We start from the raw sequence: 24,609 nt of genomic DNA, 5'->3' as shown, positions 1-24,609 counted from the left end.
GGTAGGCGGGATGAGACTGGGCGGGGTGGGTGTCATGTCACTTAGGCCAGAGCGCTGGCTCCATAAAGCCAGCCTTGCTTTGTTCAATATCCAGATCCTGCAGGAAGAAGGCCCCTGGCCAGCAAATGAGCCCTGCCTGTGCTACCCAGAATGCTTGGGTGTGGGGAGAGGCTGGGTGGTTTCCATGGAGACAGCCCAATCAAGCAACACCAGACAGGATGGTTTGAAAATTTAGAGGCTATTTATTTCTCAGGAAGGTCCACACAGCTGGCAGGCACTGCTTTCCCTGCTCCGGGGGATTCCTCGATCCCGTTCCAAGAAATGCCCTGTGCTTGGATGTGCCCACGGGGAGGCGGGGATGTGAACAGAAACCATCACAACACTCAGAGCCTCACAGAAAGAAAGCGGCCACGGCTCCTCCCCACAATGATACACATACAAAATAAATAGACGTATAAAAGAGGCGACACTCTCCCCACCCAGCTGCGGGGCTGCCCAGGGCAGTGGGGCCAGGTGGCCGCACCCCACTTCTCCCAGTCGGGATCATCCACAGGCTACATAGGATGCAAGCACCTGACGGGCCAAGGACGAGCCCTGGGCTCAGAGGGAAGACCTGGCAGTCCTCCCGCTGGAGCTCGCCAAGGGTGAGGGAAGAAGGAAGAAATAAATAAATAAATAAATAGGATCCATCGCACTCCCAGAGGCGGAAGGGCTTGGGCCAAGGCTCAGAGCTCCTGGGGCCTGTTCCCCCAAAACAGAAGATCCAGTGAGGGTCAGGCAGAGAGAGGAGCAGGGAAAACATGAGTCCAAAGCCACACCCAGCTCAGAGCCGGCAGCCTGCAGACCCCGGCAGGGTCCAGCCCCCAACCAGCTCTGGCAGAAAAAAGGGTGCAGGGTGGGCTGCACTCTCTGCTCTCCGGCCCTGGAGGCCGGGGGCCACCCCTGCCTGTGCTCTCCGGGGCAGGCATGGCCTCTCCCTGGCTTGCCTTCTTCCTGTCTCCAAGGGAGGCCATGGCCACCTCCAGCAGGGCTCTTTCCAAGGGAAGTCGAGGCAGAGCCCTGGCTTCCCCTGCTCTTAGTGGCCTTCCTGACTTGGGGCATCCTGAGGTCAGCTGGGAGAAGCCCTGTAAGTAATCAGAACAATCCAGTCCTGGCATCCTCTGCTCCATTTGGCCACAGAGAAGGTGTCAGACAGAAGCAGGAACGGAGGGGACAGCACAGCTGGAGCGGACAGCTTGGGGAGGAGGCCAAACCGGACGCATGAAGGTGTTCAAGGGACTCTGGAGTCCCGGGGTCCCTCCTGGAGAAGTGTGGCCAGCGGGGTCCAGGGAGCACGGGCCAGGGCAGGCTGGCCGCTCAGCTGGGCAGCAGCACGTGCTCCAGGAGGTAGGTGAGGGAATCCCAGTGCTTCCAGAGCAGGAAGAGGAAGAGGACCAGGAGGGCGGTGCTGGTGATGCGCAGGCGCGTCTTCATGAGGGGCGTGATGAAGTTGGCGACGGTGGACACAAACACCAGCAGCACAGCCATGAGCGCCAGGATCACGTTGATGAACTTGCCCAGCAGCGCCCGGGCGTTGGCCTTCTCCACGCCCTCCAGCTGCACCACCTGCTGCTGCTGCTGCTGCAGCTCCAGCTTGGTGACGCGGGTCAGGCAGGACTCCACGGCCTCCTGCAGGGAAGGGAGCCAAGGACAGAGAGTTGAAACGTGGTCCCCCAGGGTTCACAGGCTGGAAGCTTGGTCCCCAGTGCGCACGGCCGGGAAAGGGAGGAATCCCTAAGGGGTGGGGCCTAAACAGGCGTGGTGGTGCATGCCTGTGATCTCAGCACTCGGGAGGCTGAGGCAGTTCGAGGCCAGCCTGGGCTATGCAGTGAGTTCAAGACTAGCCTGAACTACACAGGGAAACGCTGTCTCAAAAAACCAAAACAAAAATAACAAAACCCAAATAAGTACAAAAATAAATGGCTGACTGGAGCTGGAGCTCATTATGAAGGCCCTGGGTTTAATTCTCAGTACTACAAAATAAAACAAACCCTAGAGCGGAGTGGGTATGGATGGTAATTAGGTCACTGGGCACTGCCCTCAGGAGGGCTTAAAGCCGCAGCAGAGTGAGTCCCTGCGGAGTGGGTTGTTATAAAAGCAAACCGGACCCTTGAATCTCCAGCTTTCTGTCCACCGCGGGATTTCTTCTACATAGCTGCGGTGCCGCCTGCCATGGACCTTCCCAGAGTAAGCAGAAGCTGGCAGCACAGCTGACCTCTAGAACTGTAAACCCCTTCGCTTCACAGATTACCCAGCCTCAGGCATTCTGTGACAGCGAGGGGAAAGGGAGTAACACGCTGCCCCACTGAAAAGGGGGCAAACCACTGGGTCTCTTCTCCGAAGGCCAGGAGGGAGGTGGGCTGATCAGCTACAGCGGGGGAGAGCCCTTTACTCTGACTCTTTGTAGAGGAGCCTGGCAAATGTGAGTCCTGATTATAAGGCAAGGAGAGGAGCTGGCCCAATCCCAGCTCCCTCTTGAGGGAACTGAGGGCCTATTCACTTGCGGGGCTGCCAGCATAAGGGGGCAGGGGCAGCCCTCGATGCGGGCTTGCTTTGGCCCCAGTGCCCCTCAGCTACAGGCCTGCTCACTCTCACCCTCCTGCCCCACTGCCCTCGCAGTCCGTGTTCCCATCATGCCCCAGCTCTGCAGTGGCGGCTCTGTCAGCACATCTAGGGGCGACCCGGGCAGGCCCTGGCTGTACCTGGATGTCCCGTGCCCTCTCATATGACTGGTAGGCCACCTTCTCCTCCATGCTGGCCAGCTCCTGCTTCAGGTTGGTCATCTCGTTCTGGTGAAGCTCGGTCAGGTCATTCAGCTGCTCCTCCAGCCGCTCATACCTGGCAGCGGGAGAGAGTGACACCAGCCCTGGCGCCCAAGCCGCTCTCCTCTCCCCATGACCGGCTCATTCATTCCCTCAGCAGTGACTCAACCTACTCCACGTGTCCAGCCCTGTTCTAATTGTACACTCACTATTTGCTCAGTGCTTCTATGTGCAGGCGCTGTGCCAAGGATTTTACCCAGCTACCTCACAGGACCCCTCCCCGGCCCCATGAGATGGGACCAGTGCACCCCTACTCGACAGACTGGAAAACTGAGACGCAGGGCTTAGGACCCTGCCTGGGACCACACAGCTCTTAGGGGGGGAGTTACGGAGAGACTTTAACCTGGTGCTTCACCTGGCCTCAGATGCCCCCCGGGAACCAGGGACACCCGCATGTAGAGGTCTCGACCCCTGCTCTGAGAGGTACAAGTACCAACGGATGACTGTTCTGGGGAGGCTGGGTTTTGGGCGGGGTTCTCCCTCAACATATCAGAATTTCTTTATATGGAGAAGGAAAAAGAAGGGCTGACTAACGAAAAGATTCCCAAATCCCAGGGAGCAAGGGGGCCAGAGACTCCAGCTGGATTCCAGGCTGCCCTCGTGGCTTCCCCCGCTGCTGCATAGTCACACTCTGAGTTTACGGTTCCCTTTCCACGACAGCCCTGTGACCACAGGACCCACATCATCCTCCCTTCAAAGACAGCTCAGCACAGTGTCCCCTGCTTTGCTCAGGTACAGTCAGCCCGAGAGCTGCGAGCTGACTCACGCCTATGACCCGAACATTCAGGAGGCTGAGGCAGGGGTACTGGAAGCTCAAGTCCAGCCTGCGCTACACAGTGAGGCCCTGTCTCAGCAAAGGCTGAACAAAACCCCTCACAAGTCGAGCTGGGACTGGAGCCCCGGTAGCTGGCTCCAGCGTCACTGTGTCCTCAGTCTCCCCAGAGGAGAGGCTGCCGGTGTCAGGCACCTGGAGAGAGGCGGAACCTCCTTTCAGGCCGCGGGAAGCTCCTGGGGGCCCCTTCCCGTGCTGCACCTCCTTCCCACTCCCTGCCCCGCCTCGCCCTGCGCTGCCCAGCAGGGGCCCACCTGTAGCGCTCCTCCTGCAGGCACTGTGTCATGTAGGCGTAGTCCCTCTGCAGCTGCGTCTTCAGGTCCTCCATGGAGTCCTCCAGGTGTGACTGGCCCTCCTTGATCTCCCGCAGCTCCTCCAGCAGAGCGTCCAGGTTTCCAGGGGCGCCGTACAGCGCGTTGGACTTGGGGCTCCCCAGGGGGACCCCCGGCCCGGCCCCGGAGTTGCTGCCCGCCCCGGCCGAGCTGGCGCTGGCGCTGGAGCACTCGTCGTCACTGCCGTACTTGGGGCTGGACACGAGCGTGGCGCTGCCGCTCAGCGCCCGCGCCGCCTCCTCGGGGGCCCCGTCTTCCAGGGGGTCCTTCAGGTGCGCGATGTTGTCGGCGCTACCAAACTTGTTGCGGATGAGGCTGGCGAACTCGCGGGGCTTGGACACCACGGCACTGTGGGTGGCCTGTGAGAGGCCAGAGAGGCTGCCCTTGACGCCCTCCACCACGCCGCCCCCGAAGCCGCTGATGCCCGCGCGCACGTTGGCGCGCACGTCCTTGAGGCCCTGTTGCATGTCCCGCAGCACGTCCTTGGGCTGCCGCGAGGGTCCGTTCTGCTCGATGTCCTTCAGGCGCCGCCGGTAGTGCTCCAGCTTCTTGTGCAGCTGCGCGATGGTCTGGGCCGACTTCTGGTTCTTCTTCTCGAACACCTGCCGGATGCGCGACACCTGCTGCTTGTCCGCGTTGTTGGCCAGCTTCAGGTACTCGGCCACATTGTCGTCCCGCGCCTCCTGCTCGATCCTGACCTGCTCCGTGATCTTCAGGATCTTCTGGTGCAGGTGGTCGATGGCCGCCTTGGTCCGCTGCGGGTCGGGCGCCCCGTCCGGCACGTCCAGGCTGAGGGGGCCCTCAGTGTCACCATGGCCAGCGGCAGAGGGCAGGCTCAGGGCCACGAGGTCTGCTTTGTCACCCTGGGGGAGGCGAGAGAGGACGCATGGATCAACCTGGGGCCCACGGGCGACAGCTCGCAGTACCCTCAGTGTCGGGGGACGCCTCTGGACTTGGGCCTGCTACCTGGGGATGGATGCAGCATGGAGAGGAAACTCCAGGGAAAGAGTCTAAAAGAGCAGCAGGAGCCTCAAGCTGCTCGCTGGCCTGTCCTCTACATCCCTAAAATGCAGTCTTTGCAGATCTGCTTAACCTTTGACCCAGGAAGGTCTAACAAGTTACTCAGAAACACAGCTATGAAGACAGAACCTCCAGCCCAGAACGCTTGCTGGGACCTAGCGGGTCGGGGGCCTCATCAGGGAGTCGCAGGGTAGATTTCTCAGGAAGGAAATGAACCACTGTCCCAGCGGACAAGCAGCCTGTCCTACAGAGCTGCCCAAAGCTGCCTCTTGGCCAGACACTGTCCTGCCCGCCCACCCTGTCTTCACTAACAGCCTCCGCTGCTACCTCTCGGGAGGCCCCTCCGTTACCTTCCAGCTCTCTGAAGGTGTCAGCAACGTCCTGCGCTTCATGAAGGTGGGAGCCCCCGCCCTTCCCTGTCTCCCGGAATCGGGAGAGGAGTGTGGCCCCCCCGCCAGGTCCCCAAGATCTGAAGTGTGAGGTGACTCAGGCTAAGGGCAGCAGGGAACAGTCTGGGGGCCTGAGGGGAGCAGCTGCCCGGCTGGGAAGGGCAAGGATGTGCAGGAAGGAAGCGAGAGCCCCACTTCCCCCAACGAGGCAGGCAGACTTCCCAAGCACATCAGGGAGGCCCAAAACTCAGAGGCTAGGAGAAGAGGGGTGGAGAAAAGAAGGACAGGGAGAAGGAAGGGAAGGCCACAGGAGCAGAGAGGTGGAGTGCCAGCCGGCTGGCTGCCGAGAGGGTCGGAGGCGCTGTCCCTGGGCTGCCACCCTGTGCACCCGCTGGAGGATCTCTGCAGCGAGGACCGGGCCTTATGGCCATGTAACAACGGAAGCACCAGGAAATGTCTCAACCCCGTGTATTTTTACACACAGCACACCCTGGGTAAGTCCGGGTCAGGGCAGGGCGGGGTGAGCCGTATGTGGGGAAGGGGGTTAGACAAAGAAAGTGGCCCAGTCACATGCTCCAGAACCGGAAACAGCCTGTGCCAACCACAGGCAGAAGTGGCTCGCTTGATATCTGCTAAGGTGCAAAGTTACTGGAAAACACCATTGAAAACAAAAGCCCTGCCAAACTCAGGAGCCACGGAGGGCAGTGCTCCTGGGGCTGTCTCAGGTCATGGGGCCTCTAGGACGCTGGGAGGATGAGGCCTTCCCTGGGCTCCTGAAGTCGCACTGTGCTCTGGGTTTGCTCTGGCTTTTCCCCGCGTCCTCTTGCCGTCCCACGTGGAGAGCTGCTCTGAATGTCCGGCCTTTCATACACAGGCGCCTCCTCCCCAGTCTCCCTTAATGATCCACCCCAGGGTCTAACTCTCCATCTGACTTCAGACCCTACTCCCTGCTTGCTCCCCAGTGACAGCAAACAGCCCGTCTCTGCACCGTCCTGACCTTCAGTGTCCTGGCCTGTAAAATGGGTGCAGCCCTATCTCCTCTGAGTCTTTGCTGAGCCTGACCCAGATGGCATCTGGCACTCAGCAGTGAGCGGCCTACAGAAAGCACTTGTCAAATCCCGAGTCTGATCTAGGCAGCACATCCCTTTTTTTCCCCTCCCAGGGAGGTGGATGCTTGCTATGAAACTGTGATAATTTTATTTAGGAGAGTACACCAACAAATGCACTCAGTATTGACAGAAATACACAAAACTGTTTTGTTTGCCAATGCTGGGGGTTGAACCCAGCGCCTCTCATGGGCTAGGTGAGTGCTCTACCATTGAGCCATAGCCCCAGCCCCCAAATTAAGTTCTGCGTGCAACGCCTGGCCTGTGTCACTGAAGAAGCTGCCCAGCCTCCTCCACTCCCTCCTCGGGGAGAGCACCCGGGAAAGGGACTTGGGGTCTGGAGAGAGGTCCGTCCCTCCTACCAGAGGGCAGAGGAAGGAGCTCATGAGAAACGCCATGAGTATGCAGTTATAAGAATGTGACATGAGAATGTGACAAGAAGCTGTATGGACTACACGAGGATGTGACGCGAAATAGCAAATTCACACCTGCCCTGGCTCCCCTCTGGCAGCTTGACTCTTTCTTCACTCAGTTTGTCATCTGTCTGGCTTACAAATGGAAACTCAGAGTTAAAGCTGCCTGAGAAATTTCCATGAATGAGGAGAACAGACACACTCGGGCCTGTTCCCCTGACCAAGGCCTCTCCTCCACCAGACTCCAGCCTGGGGATCCTGCAGCAGGGTCCCAGCTACTTCCTACCCACCCTGCCTAGGGACTCCTTGGCAATGTGTCTGTAATGCTGGTTCCGCACAGCCCACTTCCAGTCACAGAACATCTCTACTGTGTCCCTCCTGGGGACAGCTCTGCGCCATGGACTTCCAGGGAGGTGATATCTTTTCCCTTTGGCCTTTCCACTTCTCTCTGGTTCTTGAATTCCTGTTCTAAATGCCCTGCACAAAGGACAACGATAACTTTCCCACGTGTGCCAGGGGCTTTCCACACTCAAATCCACCGAATCCCAGTAACAGTCGCACAAGGCAGCCAGCGCGGCTATTCCCATTTACAGAAAAAGAACCAAGGCCCACAGGTGTTAACTGAAGACCTTGTCCAGGACTACACAACTGATGAGTCAAACACCTCGGATTTGAATCTGGTCAGGAACCGAGCCCCAGAGCCTGGGCAAGACCTACAGACCCAGAGCTTGAGATGTTTGGGCCTTGGGTGGTCCTCAGCCACGGCCTGGCCTCGCTCCAGAACAATGGAACTGGAATTTCCTACGGTGGGACTGTGGGATTTTTACACCCCAAGTGAGCAAGGCAAAGAAAGGGCTCCCAGATCGGTTCCATCTGACACCTCACTGCCTCACTGCCGGGTGCAAATCCTCAGAAGGGTCCTCATCCTAGTGGTCACCAGGAAGACGTCACTCACCCACCGGGCCCCTTGGGAACGCGGGGGAGGGGTGCACATGCATGGGAACGAGAGCACATGAGTGGCGTGGGAGGCACCGAGCTCTCGCTGCAGTGTATGCTCTATGGCCGTCCTCGGAGAGCTTCCCGAAGGTTGCCAAAGGGACAACTGAGCGACCACGAGGTCGGCAACCTCTGTGTGCAGCCTGGAGCCCAGGAAAGTAGCATTTTTGGATTTTTTTTTTCAGTGCTGGGGATCAAACCCAGGCCCCCGTGCCTGCCAGGCAAGCACTCTACCACTGAGCTGCACCCCCAGCCCTCTGGGAAAGCATCTTAGGGCTCCTGCCCACTCTACTGCTCCACTGCTCCTTCCATCCCACCGTCCACACACTGCCATCGGGGAGGCGGGACCGGGTCAGGGATGAAGGCAGAGCCTGCCTGGAGCCCCAGCCTGGATGGAGCCCTCTCCAGGGAGTCGGGTGGCCTCCCCCTGGTGCAGAACCCACATTTCCCACGCTGCTCTGTTGTCATCACACACAAGCTAAACAAATCTAGGAAGGAACATCCTCCACCCCTCCCTCCCAGTGCCGACTCCCATCCGGAAAGAAAACCCTAGATGGCCCAGGTGCCCGAGCCAAGCCGTCTAGTCCCGAGTGGAAGATAAAACTGAATCTGGCCGTGAAACCCCATGGACTTGAGGAGAACAGACACTCCCAGGGCGGGCCGGACAGAGCAGCCCCGGGCCCTTTTCCCTTTCCTGGATCTTAGACCTGAGAGTCTTGCAGTGGGATGCCAGCTCCTTCCCGCCCCCCAGGGAGGTCTGCAGCAGCCACCACCAGCTGGTCCCTCTCCAGTCACAGAGCTTCCACACCTGGTTCTCTCCCTGAGGAGGAGGCGGTGTGCGGAGGGGGGCTGCTCCGTGTCTGGCCCTCCCCAGGCAAGCACGCCATGGCAACCTCCCTTTCAGGATCAGGACTGAGGGAGACAGGGTGACCAAGGCAAAAGAAGCCCAGGGACTGGCTGACAAACAGAGGTACAGAGGATTCTGCTTTAACAGAGAAGGAAAATTAGAGAAAAAGAGGAAGATGAGAGCTTGTTGTTCCAAGTGATGGATCAGGAAGAGGACAGAGCTTAAGAGGAGACAGATTTCCTAAAAGAGACTGGTTATGAGACAGGATGTAGGCCTGTGTAAGGTAACAGGAGACTAAATTTGCAGCGGGTAAGATTTAGAACCCTGGTTCTGTCAGTTACTGTGTGTTTCCTTGTGTGTGTCACTATCCTTGAGCTCTATCTCTGGCCCTTGTTTAATTTTTTTTATGCTGAGACAGGGTCTTGCTAAGTCATAAGCTGCCCAGGCTGGGCTCAAACCTGTGGTCCTCCTGCCTCGGCCTCCCAGAGGGCTGGGATTACAGACATGTACCACCACTTCCGGCTGCCATTACCTTCGTGAGACCTGCTTATCTCAATTGGAAAAGGGGGGTGATTCCACTTACCCTAAAGGATACTGAAGGGTGAAATGAGACTGTGAATAAAGGACATGCAGCAAGTGCTCGAAGCAAAGGCAAATTAAGATACTACACACCCATTAGGGCGACTACAATACATTTTTATAAGCAAAATAATGTTGGTGAGTGTGTGCAGAAGTTGGAATCCTCACACATCACTAGTGGGAAGGTAAAGTAGCACGGGCACTAGGGCAAACAGTGCAGTAGTTCCTTGAAAACCCAGACAAAAAATTACTGCACGACCCAGCAATTCCACTGCTATGTACATTCCCCAAAGAGCTGAATACCCAAAGTTCGTCTTCACACAAACACTAGACACAAAGTTCACAGCAGCACTCTTCACAACTGCCAAAGAGTGGACGTAACTCAGAAGGCTGTTTTTAACCAATGAATGGGTAAAAAAATGTGTGTTCTATATAATGGATCACACCTGGCCATAAAAGGGAATGGAGTTCTGATGATGCTATAACATGGGTGAATCTTTCCTTTTTCTCCTTCCTTTTCTTTCCTTCTCTCTCCCTCCCTCACTCTCTCTCTCTCTCTCTCTCTCTCTCTCTCTCTCTCCTCTCTCTCTTTTTTTTCTGACAGGGTCTCACTATGTAGCCCAGGCTGGCCTTGAACTCATGGTAATTCTCCTGCCTCAGCCTCCTGAGTGGTGGGATTAAAGGTGTGCACCACCACATCTAGCTTTACATGGATGAATCTTAAAACCAGTTTGCTAAGTGAAGGAAGCCAGAGACAAAAGGCTGCCTACAACAGCAAGTTAGTGGCTGCCAGGGGCTGGGGGAGGGAGGAACTGGGAGTCTGTGCCTAGTGGGTCTGGGGTTTCCCTGGGGTGGGGGTGAAAATGTTCTGGAACAGAAGAAGGTGATGGCTGCATACTGTGGGTATGGAAGGTCAGGTCCCACTGGCTGGTGCTGATCTCCAACCAGTGCCCCAGTAGAGAGAGGGTCTGGGGCAGGGCTGGATCTTCCTCAGTGTGCCCTGTCCACCGAGCAGAAGTCCCTCCCAGAGCGCCCTGTCCTGGGGTGAGTGACCACAGCTATGGATTACTCAACCCTGACAGAAGCAGGTGGAAACTCCCAGGACCCCCAGCCAGGAGCAGGCCTGGGGCTACCCAGGTACTACTGTTCCTCTTCCAAATAGGCAGAGCCTCACCTGGCCCATGTCAACCTGCTCTGTCCATGCCCATCCTCCAGCACCACACCTGGAGTCATGGCTCCCTCTTGCTGAGACAGGCTGGTCACTCTACAGCCCCTGACCCTGGATTAATCCTGAGTCAGGCTGGGCAGACTCTAACAGAATAGGCAGGAAGATCATGTTTTTTCTGTAATCCTGGCCATGGCAGACAGTCAGTGAGGCCATGCCATGTCCACCAGGCATGGCTGGAGCCACAGCCCTACTTCAATACAAAGATCTAAGCCAGGCATGGTGGCACACACTTGCAACTCCAGCACTCTGAGAGGTTGAGCCAGGAGGATCCCAAGTTCAAAGCCATCCTGGGCAACTTAGTGAGAACTTGTCTTGAAAAATTAAAAGAAGGACTAGGGATGTAGCTTAGTATGAAGTCCTGGGTTCAACCACCGGTATGAAAAGGAAAATAAAAAAATATATAAAGACCTAAGAAGTACTGGGATGCTCTCTTAGTGTCTAGCAACCAACTTTCCCTGTTCTTTCCTGGCTCTGGCAAGACCTCCCCACGGCCCACACATACTGCGACACCCCTTGTGCGGCCTTGACAGCTCCGCCTCCCTGCCTCCTCCCTGCAACCCTGAGCAAAGCTGGATTAGGCACGCTGCCAGGTTACAGGGGTGCTGGCTTAGCGGGACCCCAGCCCTGGCCCCCCATGACCCTTGGGGGGGCTGCCTCCTCTTGGGCCTGAGCTCACTGTCCTCCTCTGCCCTGGACATGGGTCGCCTGGTGTCCCTCCTGAACACTAGTCCTACAGCTGGGATCCCTGAGATCGGGAGGTGCACAGGAGACAGTGTCAGCTCAGAGTGCCTGGCACAAGTGGAGCTTCAGGAGGAGGGAAAGGTCCTAGTGATGTCAACTGTGGCCTGTATGTCACGCACAGTTCTCTTTAACAAGAGAAATGCCTGAAACACTTCAGGAGGGGCCAGAGAAACAATGACCACTTCTGAGGGCGCCGCACACCTGTGATCCCGTCACAGAGGGGCTGGAAGCCCCTTCCCAGATTCACATGGGAGCTCCTGTTAGGGTCCTCACAGCAGGCTGACATGGAAGAAAGGGCCTTCCTGTCCTAGTTGGAAAGAACATTAAGGTCATTCTTACAAGGGGGGAGGAGGAGGAAGAAGAAGAAAGCAGCCCTGCCACCCTAGGAACAATGGAGCAGGTGGTCCATGTGTCTCTGACAGCAGGTGAGCCATGCAGGGCACTGTTCCTGCGGGCTGGGTCTGAGCCCAGTGGGCGAGTGTGCCCCAGGGCTGACAGGCCCCGTGACTCAGGAGCAATGCTTCGACCTGCTGACTGCTACCCAATGACTGATTCCAGCAGGCTTCTTGGGACAGAGGACACTCAGATGCCCTTTTTCTACCAGGTCTTGGAGGGAAAGGGAGGCAACTCAGACAGGATGGAGAGGGAAGCCCATGGTCAGTTAAGTCCTTCAGCCCCAGTAGGCAGCCTGACCTTCTGGGGACGCTGGGAGAGACACTCCTACACTCCAGACAGAGCAGGCTGGAGAAATTATTCTGACGCTGGGTCCCCAAGTTGGGGCTGCCCCCATTCTCCCAGCCCAGTAGGCATCACCTTGTGGGGCTGGTGGCTCTCTCTTCCTGGTGGGGACATGTGAGCCACATGAAGCCGCTCAGTCCCACTGTGGATGCATCATCCTGGCTGACCCAAGTGCTCCCAGGTGGGAAAAGGATGGGATGGAGGGAAAGGGCCCAATCAATCTTCATAGGTGCCTGGGACCCTAAGGGGCCTTTCTCCAAAGAGCAGGGAGGGCACACATGGTGCATTAAGTTCCCCAGAGAGCTGAAAACGGGCCGGCAGGGAGCCTCCGCCACCACATGGAAGGGGGAGGGCAGGGTGAGCCCTCGGTAGCTTTGCACATCACTACAAGGGGTTCAGGGTGCGTACTACGGCACTGGCCCTTTCTGCAGCACCTACCCATCCCGAGGCAGCATGCAGCTGGCTACCTACTATCACCCTTCCTTCTCCTGCAGCCAGCAAGTTGGCCCTGCCCGAGGGCCACTGTCCCTTCCTCCTCCCATCTAAACCTTGGCTTCCAGCTCTTTCCCCTCAGTGCAGTCAGAGCTAGACCCTCCCTGCTGAGAACAAAGCCCTTTTGGCACCCAAATGTCCCACTCTCTGGTCTCTTCTCTCCCACAGAGCCCCGGCTGTGCCCCTGGAACTGCCCTCTCACCTTGGGGTGTCCTCTGTCCTCCATCCTCTGAACTCTCCAAAAGTCAAGCAGTTTGCTCCTGGATTGTCCTATGGACCATCAAGAAATCAGTGCACCCTGGACCTCCCCAGAGCCCTCTCTGCTGTGCTTTCTCCTTCATCGGAAGCGATCACAGCATGAGCACCCCTCCCACGAATTTCATGCCAACTCTCCTGCACCTACAAGGGGTTCTCTATAATTGGAGAGGAGAAGGGGCCACTCCTCAGGAACCCAGAGAGTAAGCACAGCCACCTGCAAACTCCAGAAATGCTTTCCCCCACCCTCACCCAACATGTGACATCTCCTGCCCACCTGGGGCCTCACCTGGCTGGACACCGTTTCCCAAAGTCGTGCTGGCGACAAGGTACCAGGAGCTCTTAGGCTCCTGCTGTCTGAGCTCTGTGCCAGGGCCCCGGGGTCACGGGCCCTGGGCAGCACTGGGCTTGCCCCAGGAAGCCGGGGCCTGCAGGCAGGTATGCCTGAGCTCCTGGGCTCTGCAGCCGCCATTGCCAGTCTGAGGCCCCAAGGGGATTAGGGGTGGATTGCTCTGGATTTCCCCCTCCCCTGGGGCTCAAGGCTGCTCCTTCCATCTGGCAGGAGATGTGGAGGATGGCCGAAGGAGTGGGAGGACACGCTCAGATACAGAGCCTCTCCCCAATCCAGCTGTTGCCATAGGGAGGCCAGTGTGTGCATGAGGATGCCCAGGTATGACAGGCATGGCCAGGGTGTGGGCTGGGGCATGAGGGGACAGACTGCCCACCTGCCCCTCCTGTCCAGAACCCTCCCATGAGCAGACAGCCTCACTGACCTCCTGCTCCAAATGGAAGTGGGCCTCCCGGCCTGGCTTCCAGGCCAGAAAGAAGAGCTGGAGGGGGCTCCTTGGTAGGCCGAGTACAGCCAGCTCCCCCAGGGTCCTCCACTTCTCTCCCTGCTGCCCTGTCCGCTGGCTTACAGCGCCATCATGCCCAAGGCAGCCTCTCTACTTTCCTAACTGCTTGGAGAAGTCCAACAGCAGCCAGCTTCACAAAGGGAAGTCCTCAGCCTTAAAGTCCTATCCCAGAAATCCAATCTGCCCTGGACACCACTGTGGCCACTTCTCCGCTGGCTCCTGCTGCCCACTCCCTGCTCTCTCTCCTGAAGCACTGCCTAGGTAAAAACATCCAAGTTACAACGGATGGCAAACTCACAGCAGTCTCTTTCTCCTTGGACTTCATCTGTACAGTACCAGGAGGAGATCCTGTGGCCAGCAGAGGGGCCAGAGGTCCACAGTTGAGGACTGTAAGCAGTGAGGAGACTGGGTGCCCCGCAGCCCTGGATCCTGCCCAGTCTCTAGCAGCAGTTTCTCAAAGCAGAATCACTGTTCAAAGATGTGGATTCTTCATCTCCTTGTGCCTGGTGAGGCATTCAGAGCTTAAATACTGAGGGGCAACATGGATCATGGTGACGGGGCAGTCGCAAGTCCAGAAGGTTTGAAGAGATAAGCAGAGCCCACTGCTATCCCCAGGGCCAGTTCCAAGGCTTGCAGCCCAAATCACCCAGAGCAGGAGGCCCCAGACCCTGGGCTCAGGAAAACCGTACAAACGTGTGGCAGCCGATGCCTGGGGGTTGTGATGTAGGAAGCCTGACAAAGCACATCACATAGGTCCCACTTTCTGTAGCCAGCTCTAACCTACAGGGCCAGGAAGATTTCTGTACATGAACTCCCCGCTTCCATAAACGGCTCCATCCTCTGGGTCTCCATCTTTATGCTTTGGCACCAAGCGCTCTTCTTGTATAGTGGTTATTTGTAAACACGATGTCTTAACTGTCCCTACTAAACTGTGAGGAAGCCAGGGACTAGGTCTTATGTGTATCTGGGCCCTTCCCTGTGCATAGCAGGAGGCTGTCCTTCCCCCTCAATCCTGACACTGTAGAATGACTGACTGAAGGGGCCTGGGGTGGAACTCAGCAGTACAGCACTTGCCTAGCATGCATACGTTCCTGAGTTCAATCCCCAGTACCATAAAGGCTGATCAATTTACTTGATGTGGCTGCAATGGAAGGCAGGCCACCTGCTGCAATTCTGTCCTTAGCAACAGAGACGCCTGGTATTCTCACACTTAAAAAAGTCCTTCCCTGCCCTCTTCTTTCTAGGCCCCACCAAGCTAAGATTTTTTAACCTTTCCTTATAAGCAGTGGTCACAGGGCACTGAGGCAGAGTGGGGGGCTCAGGTCTGGAGCTTTCTCTGCATGATAGGTCTTACTTCCCAGGCTTACTGGCATCATAAAGGCTCAGAAGAGCAGAAAGAAGCTCCTACAGCTGGGCATGGTGGTGCACATCTGTAATCCCAGTACTCTAGGAGGCTGAGGCAGGAGGATCACAAATTCAAACTTAGCCTGGGAAAGATCTAGTCTCAAAATAAGGGAGAGAGGGAAAGGAACTTTGGTCTTGCAAGGCCACACAGCACCACAAAGATGACCCTTGGAAGAGTCTCCCCTACATGGGCGTCTAGGGTCTCTAAGACCAACTTAGCCATCAGCACAATAACCAAACATCGGGAAGAGGAGGGCCGGGAGAGAGCCAACGGTCTGCTAAGAGAAAAGGAACAAACAGGAACCCGAAGATGTCTGCCAGGCAAGCCAGCAGGAGGGAGACTCTTGTCCCTCTGCGGAGCTGCTCTTGTCTTTATACAGAAGTGTTCCCAAACCTGCCAAGGACACAGAACTTCCAGCTCTGAGTGTGGGAGCCAGGGTCCAGGCCTCACGGCAGTGCAGAACCCTGGCTCTGAGATTCAGTTCCATACTTGCTACAGGACCCGGGTAGAGTCTCCATAGCCTCTGAGCCTCTGTTTCCACACTCGCAATGGAGAAGTGTGTGGTGTGTGGACTAAAGGTGAACGTGTTGGGCAGGAGGACATGCCAAGGCTGGGATCCTGGGCATGGGACACGCCTTCCTTCCAGGGGCTGGCAGAAGGCTCCCGGAATCACCGGTGTGCCCAGTGCACATCACGATCCTGCCACTCGATAGCTGTGCAGCCTGGACAGGTATTGTCTGTGCTTCTTCACACTGCAAGGGATGCAGGCACAGCCACATAGCAGACAGGAGGAGGGCTGCGGGAATGAGACCGCGCATCCAGACACGAGGCAGGGGGATAAGCTGAGCCTCAGAGACTCGGAAGCTGCACCCAGCTTCACAGCTGTAGATGGTGCACGTGGATGTTACCTCCCAGGACCCTACTGGCGATGCCAGACACACCGTAGGTTTCACTGAAATAGATGACCAGTCCTGAGGCCTCCTTACTACATGTGAATGTGTGCACACACACCCCTACACGCATGCACGAACCTGGCACAAACCACAGGATTCCACACCATACTTGGAAGACTTGGCTTAGGACTGAAAAGGCCAGAGCAGTAACCGCTGTAGGGAGCAGAGCCGAGAGTGGCAGGCGGACTTGGAAGAACTGGCATGAGCATTAGAGTGACAGGCTCTGAAAGGCACAAAGCCAAGCTCCTTTTGCAGAGAAGGTGCCGCTGGGTCGATGGTGTCACGTGCACTTCCGGATGAGCTCTGGCGGTCCCCCCCAGCCAGGGCAGCACAGCAGCTAATGGTCTCTGACCTTACTCTCTCCAACCTTCCGAGTGGATCCTCCACCTGGGGCAGCAGGTGGGCTCTTGTCGGGAAGGGAGGCTGGAAGAAAGCCCACGTTCTGGCACAACTCTCCTCTGCAGGTCGGTGGGGCTCAGCACTCACCTTTACTGGATTCCCCTTAGTTTCGCCTCCTCTCCTCCATATCCTTTTTCTTCCCTTGTGATGCTACACCCTTTCTTTCTTTAGTAGTCTTCAAATTTTAAATACTTTCTTTGCCTTTGTCTTGTTTTTCTCCAGTCCCCCTCCCACCCACTCTTTAAAAAAAAAAAATCTTCCTACTTAATTACTCTTTGTCTTTAAAAATAAAAATTTTTAAAAATTGGGCTGGGGTTTAGCTCAGCAGTAGAGCACTTGCCTAACTAACATGCATGAGGCCCTGAGCTCAATCCCAGCTCAACAAATTAATGAATTAAATTAGTGCACAATCCACACATTGTGAACGGTGGGAAGCCTGAGAAGTCATAGGCTTTAGGAGCAAAGACTATGCTGCTAAATTTAGTACCTTAGAATTTAAGATACTAAACAACTCTCAGGCCCCCTAAGCACTGTGAAAATCTGCAGCAAGGGTTCCTCCTCGGAAGGCTGGCTTCTTTTCTGATGGTCACCAAGCCCTCCCGGAAACTGGGGAAGCAGTCATTTTTTCAAGGATCCCTCCCCTGACACTCACTTTCAGATCCAGCCAGAGGTGGATCTTCTCAGGAACTCAGGTTGCCAAAAAGCCCTGCCTTCCCCTGGGGCCAGGAGAGAGGAAGGTTAATGTTCCTCAGCTGTACCCCACAACCAAGGTGGGTGCCTATCCTAGGGGCCTGTGGGGAGGCACAGCCCCAGGTGCTGCTGTAAGAGCAGCAAGGAGGGCTGGTGGGGAGGACGCTGCAGCACGGCAAGAGCACACACACCCAGCCCGCCTCTCAGCCGGGAAGGAAGGTGTCACCTCCTTCACCTGCAGGTCCTTTGCTGGTCTAATGCCACGGACGGTCCAGGGTCCTTTTGGGCCACAGACATGAGCCCAGATCCTGAGGAGTCAAGAGAATCATTTATCTTAAGCAGATCAAAATTTGTGCCAGGCAGGTAGAAAAGATGATGATTTCACACATTTATAGGCAGTCCATTTCCCCAGAGGAGGCTATACTGAGAACAGGCCCAGAAGAAAGTTAAAGTAGCCCAGAAAGGAAGCAGCATCTACCTTCTGGGCGATTTTTAGGCTATGCAGTGCCTGCCCCCCCACCCTGTTTGCCAAGCACAATGGAGAATGATTCCTTTCTAAAGCAGAGGACTGAAACACAGAACTCCTGTGGGGCCCCTGCTGACTCAAAGGCTCTGGGCTTACCACGAGCTGATGTGATTAGATGAGAAATGTGCATGAAAGCACTCTGCAAACTGTGGCCTGCTGTTCAACTGACCACTGATGCCAGGAAAGCTTTCAAAGGGACATGCCTGGCACCTCTTAGGGGGCATGCCATCACGCTCCCGAGAAGTCAGTACACGGGCGCAAGGCCCAGATAATATTTGGGTCTGAAGCTGCCTTCTCAGGCAGTGAAGAAACCTTATATAATGCAGTTAATATTACAGGGTACTTGTCTTTCCAGGCCAGGGTTCGCCTTTCTACTGCCCCAAGGAGGCCTCCTGTTCACAGTATCACCATGGATCTGATTTAGCTTTTGCTGAGCACGCTGAATTATTCACTAGCTATGGTAACAATGCAGACCTGGGGTCCCAAGAGCTGGGTATCTGGAGAGCTATGGGGAAGAGGAAAAGGATGCAGTGAGAACTTTCAGATCCAGAGTTGAGGGAAGGTCAAAGAGGACAAAAGAAGCAAAGGCTCTCTGAGTTAGTCTCTGGGGAACTTGGGAGACAGGGACCGGGGGAGGGTGAGCCCAGAGAAGCCCGAGAAGCTGCTTATGACACCCCAGCACCTGTGCCTGGAGAGAAAGGGGAGGTGGGAGAAGGCATTACTCCCAGCTCCCACTGCGGCTCTGCTCGGGAGCAGCTTGGGGAGGCGTGGATCCCCTCGGGGCCTGGAGCAGTGAGTGGGGTGGGAGCTTCAGGTGTGCTTTGGTTTCAGAGCCCTCTGCTCCGTCATCGGGTAGAAACAGAGAAAGTCCAAACTGTGCCTCGGAAAAAAGAAAAGAAGAGGCAGTAGCAGGGATCAGGTTAATGGTGCTGTATTTCCATTGCCTCATCTGGCACCGAGGGGACCAGGGTCACATTTCTCATCTCGGGATTGTGGCAGATCCAGGGAAGAGGGTGCCCGGTACTTGGGAGACTGCACCAACTCCCGTGACCCATGCCCACATCCCCAGCGGTGGCTCCATACAGTCTGGAGCCCAATGACAGGCTTCTTGCTGCCAGCTGTCATCAGCGCTGGTGTGGGGGCCAACACCTGAGCCCTGAGCACACCTTCCTGTGGCGCAGTGTGCAGCATGTCTGAGGGAGCCGAGGCCGAGGTAGGTGCGTGCACCTGGCTGGCATTTCCCACCTGCCTGGGCTGGCATCATCTCAGCCCCCAGGGCCTACAGACAAAGAGCTCTTCTCTCAGTGTTGGCCTGGGCTTAGTGACAAGGGGTTAAAGAGGCATGACCTTGATCCTGGCTAGGAACCTAGGAAGTTATCTAGCCTCGCCCCAGGGTCCTGGGCGATTCTGTGCTTCACCAGCCAGAGATAGAAAGAACAGCAGCAGGGAAAAGATGAATACAGGCTGATTCCAGAGGCCATCGGCCTGCTGGGGCAACAGAGACCTGATTTGGTTCTGAAAGCCAAGAGGATGCTGCTGCTCATGATCTCAGAGTCAGAGTAAGGGGCAGAGAGGGCTCATTTTGCGGCCCCTGTCCTGACTGGACAGGTCCTTGACAACGCCAAGAACAGAAGAATTAAAGGCAGACTAAAGGAAGGGAAATCCTGGCTCTCCAGGCACAGGCAGGTCTACTGCTGAGCCGAGGAGTGAAGGTTCCTGGCAGATCACAGTGCAGTGCTTCTTGGCCTGGCAGGCATCTGGTAGCAGGATGGCCTTGGAAGTCTCCTCTGAGGAGCTGGGCGGCTACCTCAGGGTCTCCCTCTGCCTGAGGGACCTTTTCACATGGAGGAGAGAGGAGGGAAGGGGAGAAGCAATGGAGTGGAGGAGAGGGACCGAGACAGCAGCCCTCTGCAGACCTGGGCATGTGGCTGTGTAACTCAGAAGGCAGAGCAGAGGTACCTGTGTGAGCAGGCTGTGACACAGCTGATCCTGCAACAGAGCTCCTGAGGCCTCGTGTGGACTCAGGCCAACAGCTCAGACACAGCAGGGGCCGCCAGGAGAGTGGCTTGCCATTGCCAGCTGCCTAGGGGACATTTTATTTATTTATTTATTTATTTATTTATTTATTTATTTGGTACCGGGGATCAAACTCGGGACCTTTCACTTTCCCTAGGGGACATGTTTGGAAAGTTCTCTCAGCACAGCCAGCCCTCCTGCTCCCAAGCCAGCGCACTCCCAGACATAAATAAACCAGGGTTCCTGGGCACTTGCCAGCATCTCTGGCTTCTTGGCCAGAGCTGGAGCTAAAGGTGGCCCCTCACTGCCATCCCTTTGGGTAAACAGGGGTGTTTATTTATGCTAGGTGGGGAAGAAATCTTGCTGAACAAATCTGGTGGGGAGCCTGCTGAGGACAGGATGTGGCATCTGCCTGGGTCCGATGATAAGCAGTTCCTCTGGCCAGGGGAAGCATCCTCCACCCCGCCCTTCACCCTACAGCACGACTCGGGGCCTGGCCCTCTCCCCAACCTGCCTGCCTCAAGAGGCAGGGGGCTGATTTGTCAGGAAGAATCTGCCTGCCACTGAGCGGTCTCCTAAGGATGCCCGGGCACCTGCCTGGCCCTGCCCCATGCTGCTGCTGAGCCACAAGACGAAGGAGGGGAAGGCAAGGCCAGGCCCAGGTTGGGGCCAACATTTCTCTGCCACTCCCCTCTCGACGCCTTCCAGCCGGCTGCACCTTGCCCAAGCCCAGGATGGGCAAGGACAGCTGGGCAGAGGTTCTGAAAAAGCTGCAGGGGGGAATGCCCAGCCAGGGATTGGGGAGGAGTGGAAAAGAATACAAGCCCCAACCCCACATTGTATTCCAGGAGCTGCTGTTTAGAAAAGAAAAGAAAGAAAGAAAGAAGTGGGGGATTTGTCTGCTTTCTGAGGAGTCAAGTGCCCCATTCTGGCCCGGGTTCCCTCTTTGGCCTACAAGACCTCCTGGCAGGGTGAGCACTGCACACAGTGGGGAACAGATGTCACCACATTCTCTATGCCTCTGCCACGCCCGTGTACCAGCAAACTGACTTTTCCCCAGCTTACACATGTAAGACAGCATGGTTGTCTTCCTCAGTGTCACACACACAGTAGAATGCAGAAGGGTGGGGCTGAGAGGACTTTTTTGTTTTTATAGGGAAAGAACTGAGGTATAACTTCAACTGGATTTGAAGGGAACAAATGAGAGTCAAATTGCCATAGCCAAGGCTGAGCTGCCTTCCTGGACTGGGAGGCCCTATCTGTCCAGTCACACCCTGCTCTCCTTGGGGCTCCATGTCCCCCGCTTTCTGAGGGTGAGGGCCGGGGTGAGCCTCTCCAGGACAGCCAAGGAACTCGAGCTGCCTCCAGTGTGATTCGGTAACTCAAGCCCTGCCAGGCCCACTCTGGTCCGAATGCCAGCTGGTGAGTTCCAAACAATGGCAAAGGGTGTGGGGCTGGGGGAGGCTTATGAATTAAAAATAGATGCTAGTAATCACCAGGGAGCCTGCAGAGAGCACGTGGGCTGTGTTTACTAGAGAGAAGAATACTTCCTATTCATGCCCAGACCAGGGTGGAACCACCCTGTTTCCCGCACCATCCAAAGGCCTCTGGGTCGGGGAGACTTGGCTGACAGCTTCAGGGATTTCCAAACACTGGGACACCCCTTTCCCAGGGCACAGGACCCCCGGGGCCATGTCCTTCCAGGTCAGGAAGACTTGTAACTAGGAAGACAAAGTCATCTCTCTGGCTCCACAAACCACCTTCCTGCAGCGTTGCATAAAACAGTCCCTCAGCTATTTCAGGGACTTCCGTTGGATCTTGTAGACAGAACAGAGTCCCAGGAGCTAGCTTTCTCCCTGCCAAGGCCTGGATGCCTCTTTTCCTCTCGGCCTCAGTCTATCCATCTGTAAAATGGAGATGATGACAGCTGCTGTCAACTTTACAGAATGTTATGAGAGCAACCAGGCAAGGCACGTGACAAAGCTGAAGTTTCTAAGTAAGCGTACTGACCGGGCATAGGAGCAACCTTCTCCATCATCACCCAGGCCCATGGGACGGACCGTCCCAAAGTCGGGTCACCGCAGAGGCTCTGGGCTGGGTCTTCCACAGATAACAAGGAGGCAACCCTCGCTGTGTGAAGGCCAGATGTGAGCCATGCGCACAAGCTCCCAGGATGCACCCGGCCCGCGCCCCCAGACCCTGCACGGCCGGTCAGCAGACACTGACCCTTTGCCAGTTTCCAGCAGGGCCCACTGTCAACCCCACACCCTCCTGTGTCTCAGCAGCTGGAGAGCCCTTGGCAACCACCAGCTGCAAGGCTCACATTTTCCCTCCTCATAAAATACCGCAGTACTAACAACTTTTGTGGCAGGAGTTTTCTAATTGAGCTTTCCAACTGTGGGCACTGACTCAGCCGTGCGAGGAGGGCCCAGCTGGGGCTGCACACCGAGGGCTCTCTCATTTCGGGCTCCACAACCCGCTCCACTCCGCAGGGCTATTCCCGCTCCTGCTTTCACAAGGCCACGGTCCCTTCAGCCAACGAATCTAAAACACCCTGTGGAAACACTTCTCCCCTGGGGAACTGGGCTTGCAAATGGTGCAGTCCCATCCCTTTGATACTATCCAGATGCCGACAGCCCCCGAAACTGGGCTTCCGGCTTGGCTGTCTCCCCAGGACTCCAGATACGTTCATCTGACTGCTTATTTGGCATTTCCACATGGATGTTTAATGGCCGTCTCACTCCACAGACCCAAACCCACTCCAACTCTGCACCACGGAACATCTGCTCCCTTCATCCACTTCCCTTCTCCTCAGTCCGTGACAATTTCCTCTTTCCAGCTGCCAGGCCCAGAGCCCATGAGCCACCTGAGACTTCTCTCCTTTCTGCCCAGCTCCACACGAGATGCACCGTAAGCCCGTGTGCCAGATCTGAGCAAACCCAGTGTCCAGCCACTTCGCCCCCTGCTGCCACTCCTCCATCACCTCGGCCTGGAGTGCTCCTTCAGCCTCCTCAGTAGACTCCCCGCTCCACTGTCACATCGTCTGGCCTCCACACAGCAGCCCAAGTGATCTTTTAAACAGTGTCTACTCACCTGTACCAAGCCTTCTAGTGACACACGGAGAAGAAAAAACCCGAAGTCTGTATCCTCCCCGAGCCCTCCAACTCCCACCCCCCAGCCTGATTCTCTTCTACTGTCTCCACCCTGCTCATTCTGCTCCAGTCACCATGACCCTTTTGCAGGTTCCCAGAATATCCCAAGCACATTCCTACCTCAGGGCCTTTGCACCCACTGTTCTGTTTACCTGAATTGCCTTTCCTCAGAGATCCACAGGATGTACTCTCTCATATTACAGGAGATTTTTTCTGACCAACTTGTCAAAACAGCATACCTCTCCCCACCATTCTGTACCCTATCACTCTGCTTTTATTTTCCATTTTAGCACCCACTACCACCAAACACGTATGCAAGCATTCAATGGTTGTCTCCTCCTATCAGGATGTCAGCTCCACAAGAGGAGGGGCCTTGCTTTCGCTCAGGGAGGTCCATGCTAACCATGCCTACCATGTACTGAAGAAAGGAAGGGGCAGCTTGGTGACTGACTGGCCAAGTGAGGCTCTGACTATGGACAGACTGCAATAATCTGTGGAAAGTCTCTTTCTTGAAGAAATCCAGAGCCACCTGTGGAATATATACAGTGATCCAACAGTGGGTGGTCAGAGTCTGCTGGAGAATCGTCCCCGAGGGTGATAAGAATGTGAAAGCATCACCTCAGGTTAAGCACGGGAGGCTGACTGTGGCTGCCAGCCGGCCTTGCAGGGGCGGCCTGGCACGGTGGGAAGAGCCCTGGACCAAGGGCAGGGAGCCTAGGGTCTGCCTCGGAAGAGCTCTGAGCCCTGGGTGAGTTCTGTCCCCTGTTCGAACTGTCTAAAATTCTGTCTAAAATCTTGGGGTACCCTAACCCCCTTACCTCAGCACAGGTCCATGTGAATGAGCTCGTGAAAAGACACCTACAGAAGCACACCCTACCTCGGAAAAGTGCCAAACCAAAACCGCGCGCCCTACAGCGCCAGGCAGGAAGCGGCCACACACTGCCAGGTAAACAAACGCCCAAATGTCCCCCAAAGTCAGGACGCTCTGGAACTCGAGAAACACTCAGTGCTGGCAGGAAGATGGTTCTAGATCACGTGTGGGAGCTGGATTCACTCTGGTGACAAAGCTGTGAAAACAGCTGTACACCGAGTGCCCCCCGAAACCTCGATGTTGGAAACCCCACCGGGCCTCGCTCACATCTGCCAAGCGCAGGACTCTCGCTCATCGATCACTCCTCCTACGCTCCTTCCTTCCACTCCAGCCATCTTCTCTGCTGCCTGTCCTACTCTAGACCCTCGGGACCCTCCTTCCTGAGCTCTGCAGGTGGGCCCTGCCTTCCACTGGACTGCAGTGGCTTTGGCAGGTCACCCTTCACCTCCCGGATGAGCCCGCCCTCCCTGAGGTCCCTGGTGTGGTGTTCTTCCCCCTCTGCCCTCCACGCATCAAAGCTGCTCCCTGCCACCCTCCTGACCGCTCCCCTTTCCATCCTCCCCCAAAGCAAAGCCCCAGTTCCCAGGCTTCCTCTCTCCTAAATGCTGCGATTGTCAGAGGAGTTCACTGCCATGTGACAATCTAACCTCTCAGCTCTTGCCATGTCAAATTCAGTATCTCTCCATTCACTCCTTGACTACACTCTGAGCCTGTCTTTCCTCTCCGAGCCCCAAAATCTTAAACCCCAAGACACATCTGGCTCCCATTTTTCCTGACGCTCTCAATGCACCTGCTCTCTGGGTCCTTCATCCCTCACCTCCTGTTCTCCACATCACCAGCCCTTCCCCTCTCCCTGCCACCCAAGACTTCATGGGCCACCACTGGGACACTCTCTGACCTGCCCGCAACCACTC

At 56.2% G+C, this 24,609-nt stretch overlaps 1 protein-coding gene across 6 annotated transcripts in view; it reads right to left on the bottom strand.

Annotated features, from left to right (window-relative positions):
* Positions 1 to 219: 219 nt before the first annotated feature.
* Positions 220 to 24,609, bottom strand: part of Tmcc2 (transmembrane and coiled-coil domain family 2) — a 37,852-nt gene continuing 13,462 nt past the window's right edge. For 5 of the 6 annotated variants that reach the window (XM_021242375.2, XM_004862111.4, XM_004862112.4 and 2 more), the window contains 3 exons: positions 3,948 to 4,888; positions 2,742 to 2,877; positions 220 to 1,668 (listed from right to left, as the gene is read on the bottom strand). In XM_021242375.2, the coding sequence (XP_021098034.2) occupies positions 1,357 to 1,668; positions 2,742 to 2,877; positions 3,948 to 4,888 (1,389 nt within the window). In that variant the 3' untranslated portion in view covers positions 220 to 1,356. Of the gene's footprint in view, positions 1,669 to 2,741; positions 2,878 to 3,947; positions 4,889 to 13,981; positions 15,880 to 24,609 lie in introns of those variants that run through there. The other variant, XM_013078652.3, reaches the window with a different exon arrangement.

This window comes from Heterocephalus glaber, unplaced genomic scaffold, assembly GCF_053883595.1.
Source record: "Heterocephalus glaber isolate CG9 unplaced genomic scaffold, H.glaber_assembly_v1.0 deba00001600, whole genome shotgun sequence".
In the NCBI taxonomy this organism is placed as follows: domain Eukaryota; kingdom Metazoa; phylum Chordata; class Mammalia; order Rodentia; family Bathyergidae; genus Heterocephalus; species Heterocephalus glaber.
This window is presented reverse-complemented; position numbering and strand designations above follow the sequence as displayed.